Source organism: Papio anubis, chromosome 3 (assembly GCF_008728515.1).
Source record: "Papio anubis isolate 15944 chromosome 3, Panubis1.0, whole genome shotgun sequence".
Classification (NCBI taxonomy): Eukaryota; Metazoa; Chordata; class Mammalia; order Primates; family Cercopithecidae; genus Papio; species Papio anubis.
The window spans coordinates 128,644,872-128,657,453 of record NC_044978.1 but is presented as its reverse complement, the minus strand read 5'-3'; the positions used below and the strand labels follow the sequence as shown (position 1 = coordinate 128,657,453).

General features: G+C 38.5%; 1 protein-coding gene across 11 annotated transcripts in view; it reads left to right on the top strand.

The window, feature by feature from the left end:
* WDFY3 (WD repeat and FYVE domain containing 3) overlaps positions 1 to 12,582 on the top strand; it is a 309,091-nt gene that overhangs the window by 272,035 nt on the left and 24,474 nt on the right. For all 11 annotated transcript variants that reach the window (XM_031664581.1, XM_031664584.1, XM_031664580.1 and 8 more), the window contains 5 exons: positions 1,823 to 1,940; positions 2,881 to 2,987; positions 4,503 to 4,656; positions 10,194 to 10,285; positions 10,824 to 11,036. In XM_031664581.1, the coding sequence (XP_031520441.1) occupies positions 1,823 to 1,940; positions 2,881 to 2,987; positions 4,503 to 4,656; positions 10,194 to 10,285; positions 10,824 to 11,036 (684 nt within the window). The remainder of the gene's footprint in view (positions 1 to 1,822; positions 1,941 to 2,880; positions 2,988 to 4,502; positions 4,657 to 10,193; positions 10,286 to 10,823; positions 11,037 to 12,582) is intronic.

Below are 12,582 nucleotides of genomic sequence, written 5' to 3'. Positions count from 1 at the left end.
TCCTAACTGGGCTTAATGCTCTAGTCTCTCCTTCCTTCACTATGCCTTCTACACTGCAGCCAGTTTCAGGAACACTAATTGAGTCATCCCCCTGTTTAAAATCATTCAGTGACCAGGTGCTGTGACTTACACCTGTAACCCCAGAACTTTGGGAGGCCAGGGAGGGCAGATTGCTTGAGTCCAGGAGTTCAAGACCAGCCTGGGCAACACGGAAAACCCCATCTCTACAAAAAATACAAAAAAGTAGCCAGGCGTGGTGACAAGTATCTGTAGTCCCAGCTACTCAGGAGGCTGAAAGGGGAGGATCACTTGAGCTGGTGAGGTGGAGATTGCTGTGAGCTGAGAGTGTGCCTCTGTACTCTGGCCTGGGCAACAGAGCAAGAAGCTATCTCAAAAAAAATAATAAAATAATGAAGTAAAAATAAATAAATAATAAAATTATTCAGTGAATCACTGTCATAATTTGGGAGAGAGTTGAAAATCCTCACTATAGCAACCTTTTCATTGTAGCTCCTGTGTATATATTTCTCATGTCCTCCTAGAACAGCTATCGTGGGGCACCCCAGATCCCTCTTCTGTAATTTAGTGGCTTTTCACACACAGCCTGACCTGCCCGGTGCCCATTGTGCATTTCTTCTCTCCACCAACTAACTCAACTGACCAACTCCACCTCATCCTTCAGGAAACACTCAAGTACCAGCCCTGTGCTGTGGACCCTTCTGTTCTTTTTCTCCTTTGCCTTCTATTCCCACACTGCCCTATAGTTGTATAATATGGTACCTATGTTGGGTTTTTTCCCCACCATTTGAATCATGGAGCTTTCTTTTACAGCATAGTCCTGCAGTAATCATAGGGTCAAGGTCCTTGAGCACACAGACCATTTTATGTCTCTCTCAACTCTCAGCCAATGGGATGATGCCTGGCACTTTGTACATACTTTAACATTTGTTGAATTAACCAGAAAATATAAACGAGGTACTTTACATATAAACTTTGAGATAACAAATACGCTAACTTGACTTACATTCAGAAATGTAGATCAGTTTCTCCTGCCCAAGATTTTTAAAAATAAAAGTTTGGCAAAACTGGTTATTCATGATGTCCTATAAAAAGGACACAAATATGCCACAGGCACATATTTCAAATTTCTACTTTCAAAATCCTCAGGGAGTAAATTTTAGTTTCCTTTTAAATATATGAATTAGGTCAACTCATCAACTTGTAAAGTAATCTCTGGTAAACTAGAAGAATCCGTCTCATTGGGAAGTTACTTGATCTGGTGTAATGTTATCTTTTAGAGGTGAAAGAATTACTGAGTGTTCTAGTTTATATCAGTTCCAGATCACCTCTGAGAAGAAAATGCTCAGAAGTAACATTGGAGGGAGACAGGGTGGGGGTGGAGGGAGGGAGGACACAGAAGGGAGATCTGATCCTCCAATTATGTGAGTGATGAGGTTAACGATGAATTGGAGCTATTGTGTCCACAGTCTCCTGCTGGGTCCTTGCCAAGACTTGGAAGCATTTTCCCTCTTAATCCTCATCCCCTAAACCTGGATCCTTAGTGGCTTCCCCTGTGAAACACATAATTTCCAAAGCACTTATCTTCCAACTGAATCGGTTAACCAACTCCCATGTGCCTGTCTGTAAAGTGTGGATAAACAGTACATACATAACATTATTTTGGAGTCCAGTTATGCCAGCTTGACCCTATAGATACTAGTGTGTTTATAAATCATCATCGTCCACTGTAGCCACTGTATCTACGTTAGTGAGGCTAGATAGTGTATAGTAACTTGAAATTGAGTTACACTTTGTATTTTAGGAGGTGGATCTTACTAATCCCAAGACGTTTAGAAACCTGGCTAAGCCAATGGGAGCACAAACAGATGAACGATTAGCTCAGTATAAGAAGCGATATAAAGACTGGGAGGATCCTAATGGTAAGGAACTTTTTCTGTCATTGGACCTTTTACCCAAGTTTCAAAAGTAAGTCATTATGTAGCGGTCTGACATTCTCACATCCTCCTTCAAATTTCTTATATATCATATCTATATACATTATATGTCCACACATATATGCAGATTATTATAGCAGAGGAATCAAGTTTGCATGCCAACTTGTGGCCATGCTTAGAAGGCATTTTAAATAGCTTATTAGAGTATTGGTGAAAAACTAAGTATTCCTGCTTTGCATAGGACAGAAATTTCTCATCATAATCTGCCTCTGTCTCTAATCATATTTAGTCCAGGAACCACACTTTAATTTATTGTCTCTCTTTAATTTTATTGAGGCAATTTTTAGAACCCTTTTGCATTTAAAAAAATGACTATATTCTAAAATTATATAGTTTACTTGTTATTTATTATGTTTAATGTTTATTGTGTTTCTCCCTCAAAAAGGCAAAACAAACAAAGGAGAAAGAAAGCCTAAGCTTTTTGTTCCCCCTCTCTGCCGAGGAGAATATGTAGTAAAAATACATAAAAAGTGCTTAATATTCATAAACAACGATTTAGAGAAATATGTAATTGCAAAGCCAGAACCTAATAAAAAAGTAACTATAAGTGCATATCCTGCTTTAGTGGAAGATGGTCTACTATTAAGGGTTAACTATTATAGTAAGCCTCAAAACATGAAATTGGTAGACATACTAAGTTTGTGGGAATAGGCCATTGAATTATACTTAATTTGGACTACTGTCAAATATAGAAGAGAGGGATAGTGGTGTCATCATGAAGTTTTCCTGCTGAAAATGCCAGTACTAACTGCGTTTAGTGTCACAGTTATCACATGGGCTATTGTTTTCAAACATAAAGTAATACTGATTTTATTTTTCATATTTCTTCTTTTGGTTTCAATTATGCTTTAATTTTCTTAAACAGGAGAAACTCCCGCATACCACTATGGGACCCACTATTCATCTGCAATGATTGTGGCCTCATACCTTGTGAGGATGGAGCCTTTCACACAGATATTCTTAAGGCTACAGGTAAAACTTTAAATTGGAGGTTTTTCTATTTTATACTATCCTCTTCTATCTAAAATGTCACCTTTTAAAATACCATTATCTTCCATTATAAGAAGCTCTGTGAAGTTTTAATGACAAAGTAATTACATAACTAAAGTAGAATTTTGTTGGACCAAAACTGATAATGAACTACAATTCGCTTAGAACAAATAAGTGCCAGCATCCTTTAATCAAATACATAAGTAGCATACATTTTTCAACCAGCCCTAACTGGTTGAATTAAACAATTTTTATTTTACAAAAACATGATATATTCCAGCTCATTCTCTGTTTCCTTGATTATGATTGCTTTTCTGGACATTCTCTTTCATTTATTTAGCACATATTTAATAAATACCTACTGTGTGCCAGGCACTGTTCCAGGTACTTGGGAGGACTTCAATTAATAAAGAGAAAAGCCTTACCTGTGCAGTTTATGTATTTCAGTTGAAGGAGACAGCCAAATATCAAAAATAAGAAAACTGTGAGGTGTTTTAGAATGTGATAAAAGCTATCAGAAAGATATAGGTCCGGAAAGGGGGATGGGAGGTGGAGAGAACAGGAGGTTGGGCAGGGTGGGATGCAGTTTTAAGTAGAGTGATCAGAGTAGGTCTCCTGTGAAAAAAAGTCTAAAGGAGGTAAGGGTGTTGCTTCTGCAGATATCTGGAGATACATGTTCCAGGCAGAGGGAAGAGCTTGTGCAAGGGCTCTAAGGCAGGCTTGTATCTGACATGTTTGAGGAGCAGCCCAGTGGCCAGTGTGTCCAGAATAGAGTAAGTAAGGAGGAAAGTTAGTTGTAAGGGAAGAGGTCAACAAGGAAACAGGGGCTACATTGTATGGCAGGCCTTGGCAGCCATGGCATGGACTTTGGCATTTTCCCACAGTGAGCATCATAAGACAGGTACACCGTGTTCACTTAAAACACAGCAGCATGGGGGGCTTTACTGAAGAAGATGGGTAGTGTACCTGAGGCTGTGTAGTCAAAAATATCCCTTTTCTATTTTAATTTGCTTTATCAGTCTGTAACTGATCACCTTTTCTAATTCTCCATTTAATTCTCGTTAGTATGAGAACTTGCATATCATGTTAATTTATGCAAAAAACATTCAAAACGTAATTTGAATGTTTCCAACTGTAGATGATTTACATTAGAATCTTTTCTTGTGATGGCATCATCAAACTATGGAAGAACTCATATTTCTTACAGCCTTGTCCTCTCTTTAAAATCTACTGTTTTTTGGATGACTTTTTAAAATCTTTACATTTGATTTTCAGTTTGATTATAAAACAAATGTGGAGAGAACCCTCTGTAAGGATTACCCCAAAGAGAAATAGATGTTTCATGTTTATTAAAAAATTTTGTGCATTTAATGTAGGATAATGAGAAATTGAAATGTCACCAAATATAGTTGGAGTTTTCAAGCTCTTGAACTTGATAGAAGCTGTCAGGTGGGAATGGTTCTGTAATAGAGAGGTGTCTTCTCATTCTGCCCACAGGGTGGCCACTTTGACCTGGCTGACCGGATGTTTCACAGTGTGCGCGAGGCCTGGTATTCAGCATCGAAGCACAACATGGCAGATGTAAAAGAACTTATTCCAGAGTTCTTTTATTTACCAGAATTCCTATTCAATTCCAACAACTTCGATCTAGGTACGTAGAGCTGTGGCACTGTCTTAGGAATGTCAGCCAGGAAAAGCCCAATAGAAATAAGTCACTTTTCTGAAGATTGTCTGCAGCACACATTAACAAGAAAAAAATTTCGTTATAGTTTCTTGCAGTCATTTGCTATAATTGGGTGTGGTTACATGTCATTTTTGAGGTTACAAAAATTAGCTGGACGTGGTAGTGGGCACCTGTAATCCCAGCTACTCAGGAGGCTGAGGCAGGAAAATTGCTTGAACCTGGGAGGTGGAGGTTGCAGTGAGCCAAGATCGTGAACTGCACTCCAGCCTGGGCAACAGAGTGAGACTCCGTCTCTAAATAAATAAATATTGAGACAGATTACTTCCAACATTTAGAATTTTGTTGTTTTGATGAAAACAAAGGTGAAGTGAAAATTTATTTGAAAAATATTACTGTTGAAACCCATTAATAGCTAAGAGTGGTATATCCGAATTTTTCACATATTGTTTTAATCTCGTTTATTGCCTAATGTATTCTTGGTTTATATGCTAATGTGTTTTAAAATTAGAACTTCAGAATAACTTTAAGTAAATCCCTTTTCTTTATCCTGTAAGGGCTCTATTTTCTAGAAAAACAGGACCAAATCAGCACTTACAAAAACAAGAAAAACTTCATCAGTGCTGTTTTTATATTATCTGGCTGTTAGAGGAAGTGGATTTGACTTTGGTTACAGTTTATTGGAACACAGTTTGCTGATCTGTGCTTCTGAGTATTTCTTTTAAAGCATATCAGAATTCCATTGTTTTCATGTTAGAGTATTCCTGCCAGATATTTGTTGTTTTATATTTTTTCATTCTTTGTATTTTCTACTGTTTTATAAGAGTTAGCACATAAATTATAACTGTACTACCTCCAAATTTTCATGAACAGAAAATACAGGGAAGTGTTTGTATCCTATACATATGGAAGATATTTCTATTTGAAGTTTGCTAAAGATAATTTTTGTATATTTAATTGTCCATCAGCAACTCTACCTTTGTGAAATGGGATCTAATGGGGAAGATAACAAGACTCTCTCCAGAGCCCCAGGAAACGTCCTGAAATTGATTTTATTACCTCCAGTTATGCCTAGAGCTCACCCTTGAGCAGCTAAAGACACAACTTTAGGGCTTAGAATTAGAGAAAGTGATGGGTTTTCCCAAAAGAATAGAATAGATAGTCAACAAGGACAATCAACAAATACCTGCTGTAGCCTTTGACTATGAATGCACATTAGCATTTTCTTTTTTTGAGACAGAGTTTTGCTCTGTCACCCAAGCTGGAGTGCAGTGGCATAATCTCTGCTCACCGCAGCCTCCACCTTACAGGTCCAAGCAATTCTCGTGCCTCAGCCTTCCAAGTAGCTGGGATTATATGCGCCACCATGCCTGGCTAATTCTTTTTCATATTTTTAGTAGAGACGGGGTTTCCCCATGTTGGCCAGGCTGGTCTTGAACTTCTGACCTCAAGTGGTCCACCCACCTCAGCCTCCCAAAGTGCAAGGGTTACAGGCGTGAGCCACCACGGACAGCCACATTAGTGTTTTCTTATGTTCACTTATAATTCAACTTTGGAGAATATTGCCTTCTTCCCCAGGGATACCACTGTCAAAGAGACAAATATGGAGAGGCGCAGAAAGAAAGAGATAGCTCATAATCTTCCAGAAACGTCTATCAGTTATGATAATCCATGTTGCAAAGGTGTTCCAGACAGACCACTTACAAATCCAACCAACCAATCTACTTTTAAAATAAGTAAATTTTTAAAAAGCAGGATGTATCTTTGTTATGTTTACCCTCATAACAAATTATCTTCCCTCCTTGAAATAGCATACTTTAAAAAACAGTGGTTGAGCCGGGCATGGTGGCTCACACCTGTAATCCCAGCACTTTGGGAGGCCAAGGCAGGTGAATCACTTGAGCTCAGGAGTTCAAGACCAACCTGGGCAACATGGCAAAACCTCATCTCTACAAAAAATACAAAAATTAGCTGGGCGTGGTGATGTACACCTATAATCCCAGCTACTCAGGAGACTGAGGTGGGAGGATCACTTTACCCCAGGAGGTCGAGGATACAGTGAGCTGTGTTCATGCCACTACACTCCAACCTGGGTGATAAACTGACACCCTGTCTCAAAAACAAAACACTTCAAAACACTGTATATAAAACCTAAAGTCATACGATTCTTAAAAGAAAACATAGGGGTAAATCTTCATGATCTTGAATTTGGCAATGGATTCTTAAATATGATATCAAAAGTACAAGCAACAACAACAAAAGATAAATTGGACTTAATCAAAATTAGAAATTTCTGCATCTAAGAATGTTATCAAGAAAATGAATAGATGCCTATAGAATGGAAGAAAATATTTGCAAATAATATCTCTAATGAGGATCTAGTATCCAGAATATAAACAACCCTTATAACTCAACAACAAAAAGACAAACAACCCAGTTGGAAAATGGGCAAAGGACTTGAATAGACAGTTTCCCAAATAAGTTATGCAAATGGCTGGTGAACTCATGAAAAGATGCTCAACATCATTAGTCATTAGGGGAATGCAAATGAAAACCACAGTGAGATACCACTTCATATTTACTAGGATGACCATAATGGGGTGGGGGGAACTGAAAAATAACAAGGGCTGGCAAAGGTATAGAAAAATTAGAACCCTCATACGTTGCTGGTGGTTGTATAAAATGGTTTAGCCACTGTGGGAAGTAGTTTGGCAGTTCCTCAAAAAGTTAAACAGAATTTCCATATGACCCAGCAGTTCTACTCCTTGGTATATAGAATTGAAAACGCAACTCAATTAAGTATGTGTATGAACGTGTTCATAGTAGCATTATTCACAATAACCAAACGGCAGAAACAGCTCAAATGTCTACCAAGTGATGAGTGGATAAACCAGTTGTAGCACATACATACAATGAAATATTATTCGTCCATGAGAGTGAATGAGGCACTAATAAATATTGCAGTGTGGTTGAACCTCAGAAACATTATACAAAGTGAAAGAAGCCAGGCAAAAATTGTCACATCTTCTACATTTCCATTTATAGGAAATACTCAGAATAGGTAAGTCCACAGAGACAGGACACAGATTGGTGTTCTGGAGCTGGAGTGAAAGTAATACGGGCAGCTACTGATTAACGGGTACAAGATTACTTTTGGGGTGATAAAAATGCTTTGGGACTAGATAGAAATCATGGTTGCATAACATTGTGTCTGAACTAAATGCCACTGAATTGTTCACTTTAAATGGTTGACTTTATGTGAATTTCACCCCAATAGAAAAAAAAAAGAAAACACAGTTTGCCTCTTCACACAGAAAAGATAGTAAATGGTGTAAAAGAAAACACACCTGGGGCCGGTCGCAGTGGCTCACGCCTGTAATCCCAGGACTTTGGGAAACTGAGGTGGGCAGATTGCTTGAGGCCAAGAGTTCGAGACCAGCCTCGCTAACATGGTGAAAACTCATCTCTACTAAAAATACAAAAATTAGCTGGGCATCGTGGTGTATGCCTGTAATCCCAGCTACTCAGAAGGCTGAGGCACAAGACTCATCCAGGAGGCAGGGGTTGCAGTGAGCCAAGAGCACACGACTGCACTCCAGCCCGGGCAACAGAGCAAGATTCTGTGTCAAATGAAAAAAAAGAAAGAAAGAAAAAGCACTTGGATTTTTTTTTCCCCTTGCTATGAGATAAGTAATATTCACCCTGGGGTCTTCTTGTCCATATATCCTTGGATACACACGGAGGAGAGCTTCAGAAGAGCAAAATTAAGGGCCAGGCACTGGCTCTTGCCTATAATTCAAGCACTTTGGGAGGCCAAGGTGGGAGCATCACTTGAAGCCAGGAGTTCAAAATTAGCCTGAGCAACAGAGCAAAACCTCATCCCTTCAAAATAAAATAATTAGCCAGGCATGGTGACACGTGCCTGTACATGGGAGACTGAGGTGGGAGGATCACGTGAGGCCAGGAGCTCAAGGCTGAAGTGAGCCATGATTATACCACTGCAGTCCAGCCTGGGCAGCAGAGCAAGACCCTATCTCAAAAAAAAAAAGTAAAAGAATTAGACAAAGGCTTTCCTACAGACTGTGTTACCTTTATATGTCATTTTAAAATTGCATATAGTGTTCATAAAATAAAATTCTATCAAATAAGTGTTCAAGGATTATAGCAAAATTTTGAAAAGTAATTTCTTTCTCAAGTAGCCTTTTTACCTGTTTATTATTACCAAAAAATTAGGCCTATTGGGCATTTCAGGGAGATTCAGCACAGAGTGTGCAGTGTGTATGGTTGAGGAGGAAGGGTTGTAATAACTTGATTTATCTTTGTCTTAAATCATATGGTAACCTTTCCAACCAAGTCAAGACATTCCTTTAAAGAGTAAACTGATATTTGCACCACTCACTTAATATCACGTTGTCAATAAACCATCAACTAGCAATGCTAAAGGCAAGATTGTATCTAAGGGAAATATTTTATTTGCTTTCACGTGGAATTGGCTTTGTGTTCTAAAATTTGAACAACTGCATTTCTGTATGAAAATTTCCAACACGAGTATTTATCTAACCAACTGCTATTAAACTAGTGAGTCAACATTGTTGTTTGTAAAGTCATTTTTACAATGATAATCTGATTTGTACCTATAAAAACTCTGTAAGCTAAAGTGACTTTTTTGGTATATTTCAAAAAAAGAAAAACAACCTTTTTGCTTAGATGCAGCCAAATTTAATATATTTTGATGTGGATAGATTTCATAGCGAATGGTTTCTTTTGTATTTTAGAAATTATCTGGCTATCACTTAAAATAAGTTTATATGGAATAAATGTTATTTATGTGTTTTATCACAACATGTTATTTTTTTGTTTTTGGTAGCCCTGTAGTTTTTCCAAATATTTTTTCTGTTAAATGATGCAATAACAGCAAAAAGTTATGTCATTTCAGATTTCACTTTTTAAATGAGAATGCTTACTGCAAAGTACATGCCAGTTCTACAGAGCTCTTTTGAGAACCTAAGAGTCAGCGATATGATAAACCTCTTGTATTGCAGATATCTCTAGGAGATTGTTTCCAGGAGATTCAAAACAGTAACCCTGCAAAATGTTTCACTGAAAAGGAGTCCCGTGGTCAATTAAATTTCAGACATTTTGTATTCGATATCCCTCTTAGAGAAGGGCAGTGCATGTTAACATATGAAACCTCTAAGGAGTCTTGCCCTCAAGACTCTGCAGAAAGAAGCATGTTTCACTTTGTATAACTCAGCATTTCCTGAAGACATTGGCAGTGAGGGCCTCAGTTTTGCTGACTTAGTACCTGTTTCTGCTGGAGTGATCTGAGGAGCAACCCTTGAGGGATACTAGATTGATAATCTCTGAAGTCCTTTCTGATGTACAATTTCAGTGTTCTGGTAATGAATCTAACCCACCATTTGTCTATCAGAATAATATAAAGTTAACCATTTATCCCATTCTTTCTTTTTTTTTTTTTTTTTTTTTTAATGTATATAATTGCATAGGCTGTAAACAAAATGGCACCAAGCTTGGAGATGTTATCCTTCCACCCTGGGCAAAAGGGGACCCACGAGAATTCATCAGAGTCCATCGTGAGGTAATGGAAGGACACTTTGCAATTGAAGTTGGATTTCATTTGGTCATTGAACATAATACAAAGACAGGGCCTCTAGCAGAGTATCACCTGTTTGTTACTAACACAGCCAGGCCCCCTTATCTACAGGGGACACATCCCAAGAACCCCAGTGGATGCCTGAAACCAGGAATAGTACCAAACCCTATGTATGTATAAACTATGTATTTTCCTATACATCTGATAAAGGTTAATTTATGTATTAGGCATAGTAAGAGATTAAGAATAATAACAATAAAATAGAACAATCATAACAGCATACTAAGAGCTATGTGAATGTGATCTCTCTCTCTCACTCTCATAAATATAATAATTTCAAACCATGGTTTACTGCAGGTAACCGAAATCTCAGAAAGCGAAACCACAGATAAGAGGGAACTACTATGTTGTTTTTATGATTTTTAGTTATTTTTGTTCCTATTAACCACTTACCAAGGTTTTTCTAGTCTCTGAGCAAGTAATAGAAGTCAGCCAGTGACTAAATCTGTGTTTGAAATTATAGGCTTTGGAGTGTGATTATGTGAGTGCCCATCTACATGAGTGGATTGACTTAATCTTCGGGTATAAACAGCAAGGCCCTGCTGCAGTAGAAGCTGTAAATGTCTTCCATCATCTTTTTTATGAGGGTCAAGTGGATATCTACAACATCAATGACCCACTAAAGGAGACAGCCACAATTGGGTTCATTAATAACTTCGGTCAGATCCCTAAACAGGTATGAATGTTCTTTTTTTATGATTGATGTACTCTGTTTCATTTTGTAAATTTTGTAACATTTCTCTAGCCTGTGGATGACCACAAAATAATTAAGTTTAGATTAACTTAATAAACAGCCATAAATATCACCTAGTATTTCAATAGATTCCTACATTGTTGCTTTTTTTCTCACTCTCACACTCCAAATAAATAAAAATTTTGTTTAAAGAGAATTATCCCTTACAGACTAATGCAGGGTGTGCTTTCTTAAACCTCCATAAGACATAACAGGAGGGGCCTTATAGGCCACATACACAGAGATGAGGTTTTGTCTGGAGGCCGGTGGGAAACCAGTGCTGATTTTAGGCAGAGAAATGACATGGTCATATTTAAACTTTAGAAGTTCATTCTGGTCTCAGTCAGAATAAACTACTCTATGCGCACCTCTCTCTCTCTCTCTCTCTCATTCTCTCTCTCTCTCTCTCTCTCTCTCTGTCTCTGTCTCTCTCTCTGTCTCTCTCTCTTTTTCTGTGTGTCTGTCTCACACACACACACACACACACACACACTGCTGGGGACCCAAATGGGGAGCAGAAGACCATTAAGAAAGCTATTGTAGTAGTTCAGGGAACAGATGATGTTGGATTGGGTTAGATTGTTGACATAGGCATAAGTGCTGTGCTGTGAGAGCACGTGCCACAGGAATGCCTAGGACATGCAATAGCTGCCCTCACCACCTTCTGAAACTTGGAGAGGAAGACCAAGATCTAAGCCTTTCAGCACCCAGATACTGTAGGCCTATTTCCTGTTCAGCGATGAGCAGACCTCCCTGAAGAGACCTCATCCCTTCTCTCATCGCCATTGTCCGAGGTATGGCAGGAGGGCTGGGTGCACCAGTAGTAACTGCAGCACTTCCCCACAGTGTGAAGGCACACTTTGACGAGCTGGTCAGACCACCCACCTTTACTAAGTACCAGTGGCTCCTACTTTGATCCTGGCTGCCTTCTCTGTTCCTGCTTTAGACGTCTCTGTGGACTTCCTTTTTGTAGGTTAACTGACCTTGAGGTTTCCAGGGTTGACACTTGAGAACATACAAAACAATGACACATCTCTTTATATAGAAAAGCCATAATAGATAGCAGGACATGCTATAACTGTACCATTCACAATGCAGTCTGATCACCTAGCAATCTGATCCCCTCATAAAAGAAACATGTTTACTTTTATTTTTATTTATTTTTATTTTATAGAGATAGAGTCTCACTGTGTTGCCCAGGCTGGCCTCGAACTCCTAGACTCAAGCAGTCCTCACACCTGAGCTACCAAAGTGCTGGGATTACAGGCATAAGCTATGGCACCTGGCCGTGTTTTTTAAAGCAAAATACTTGCTGATAAACTATTCACAGTTGACGAATATTAACTATACCTTTATTTAGTTAACTTTGTTCTTTTTCCTGAGAGTTACAAGGGCTGGAGCCATTTTTCATACCCTAGGGGAAATACATATTCTGAACATAAAAATCAAGACACTTGCACTGTTGCAGGATTTTTGTGCTACTTTGAAG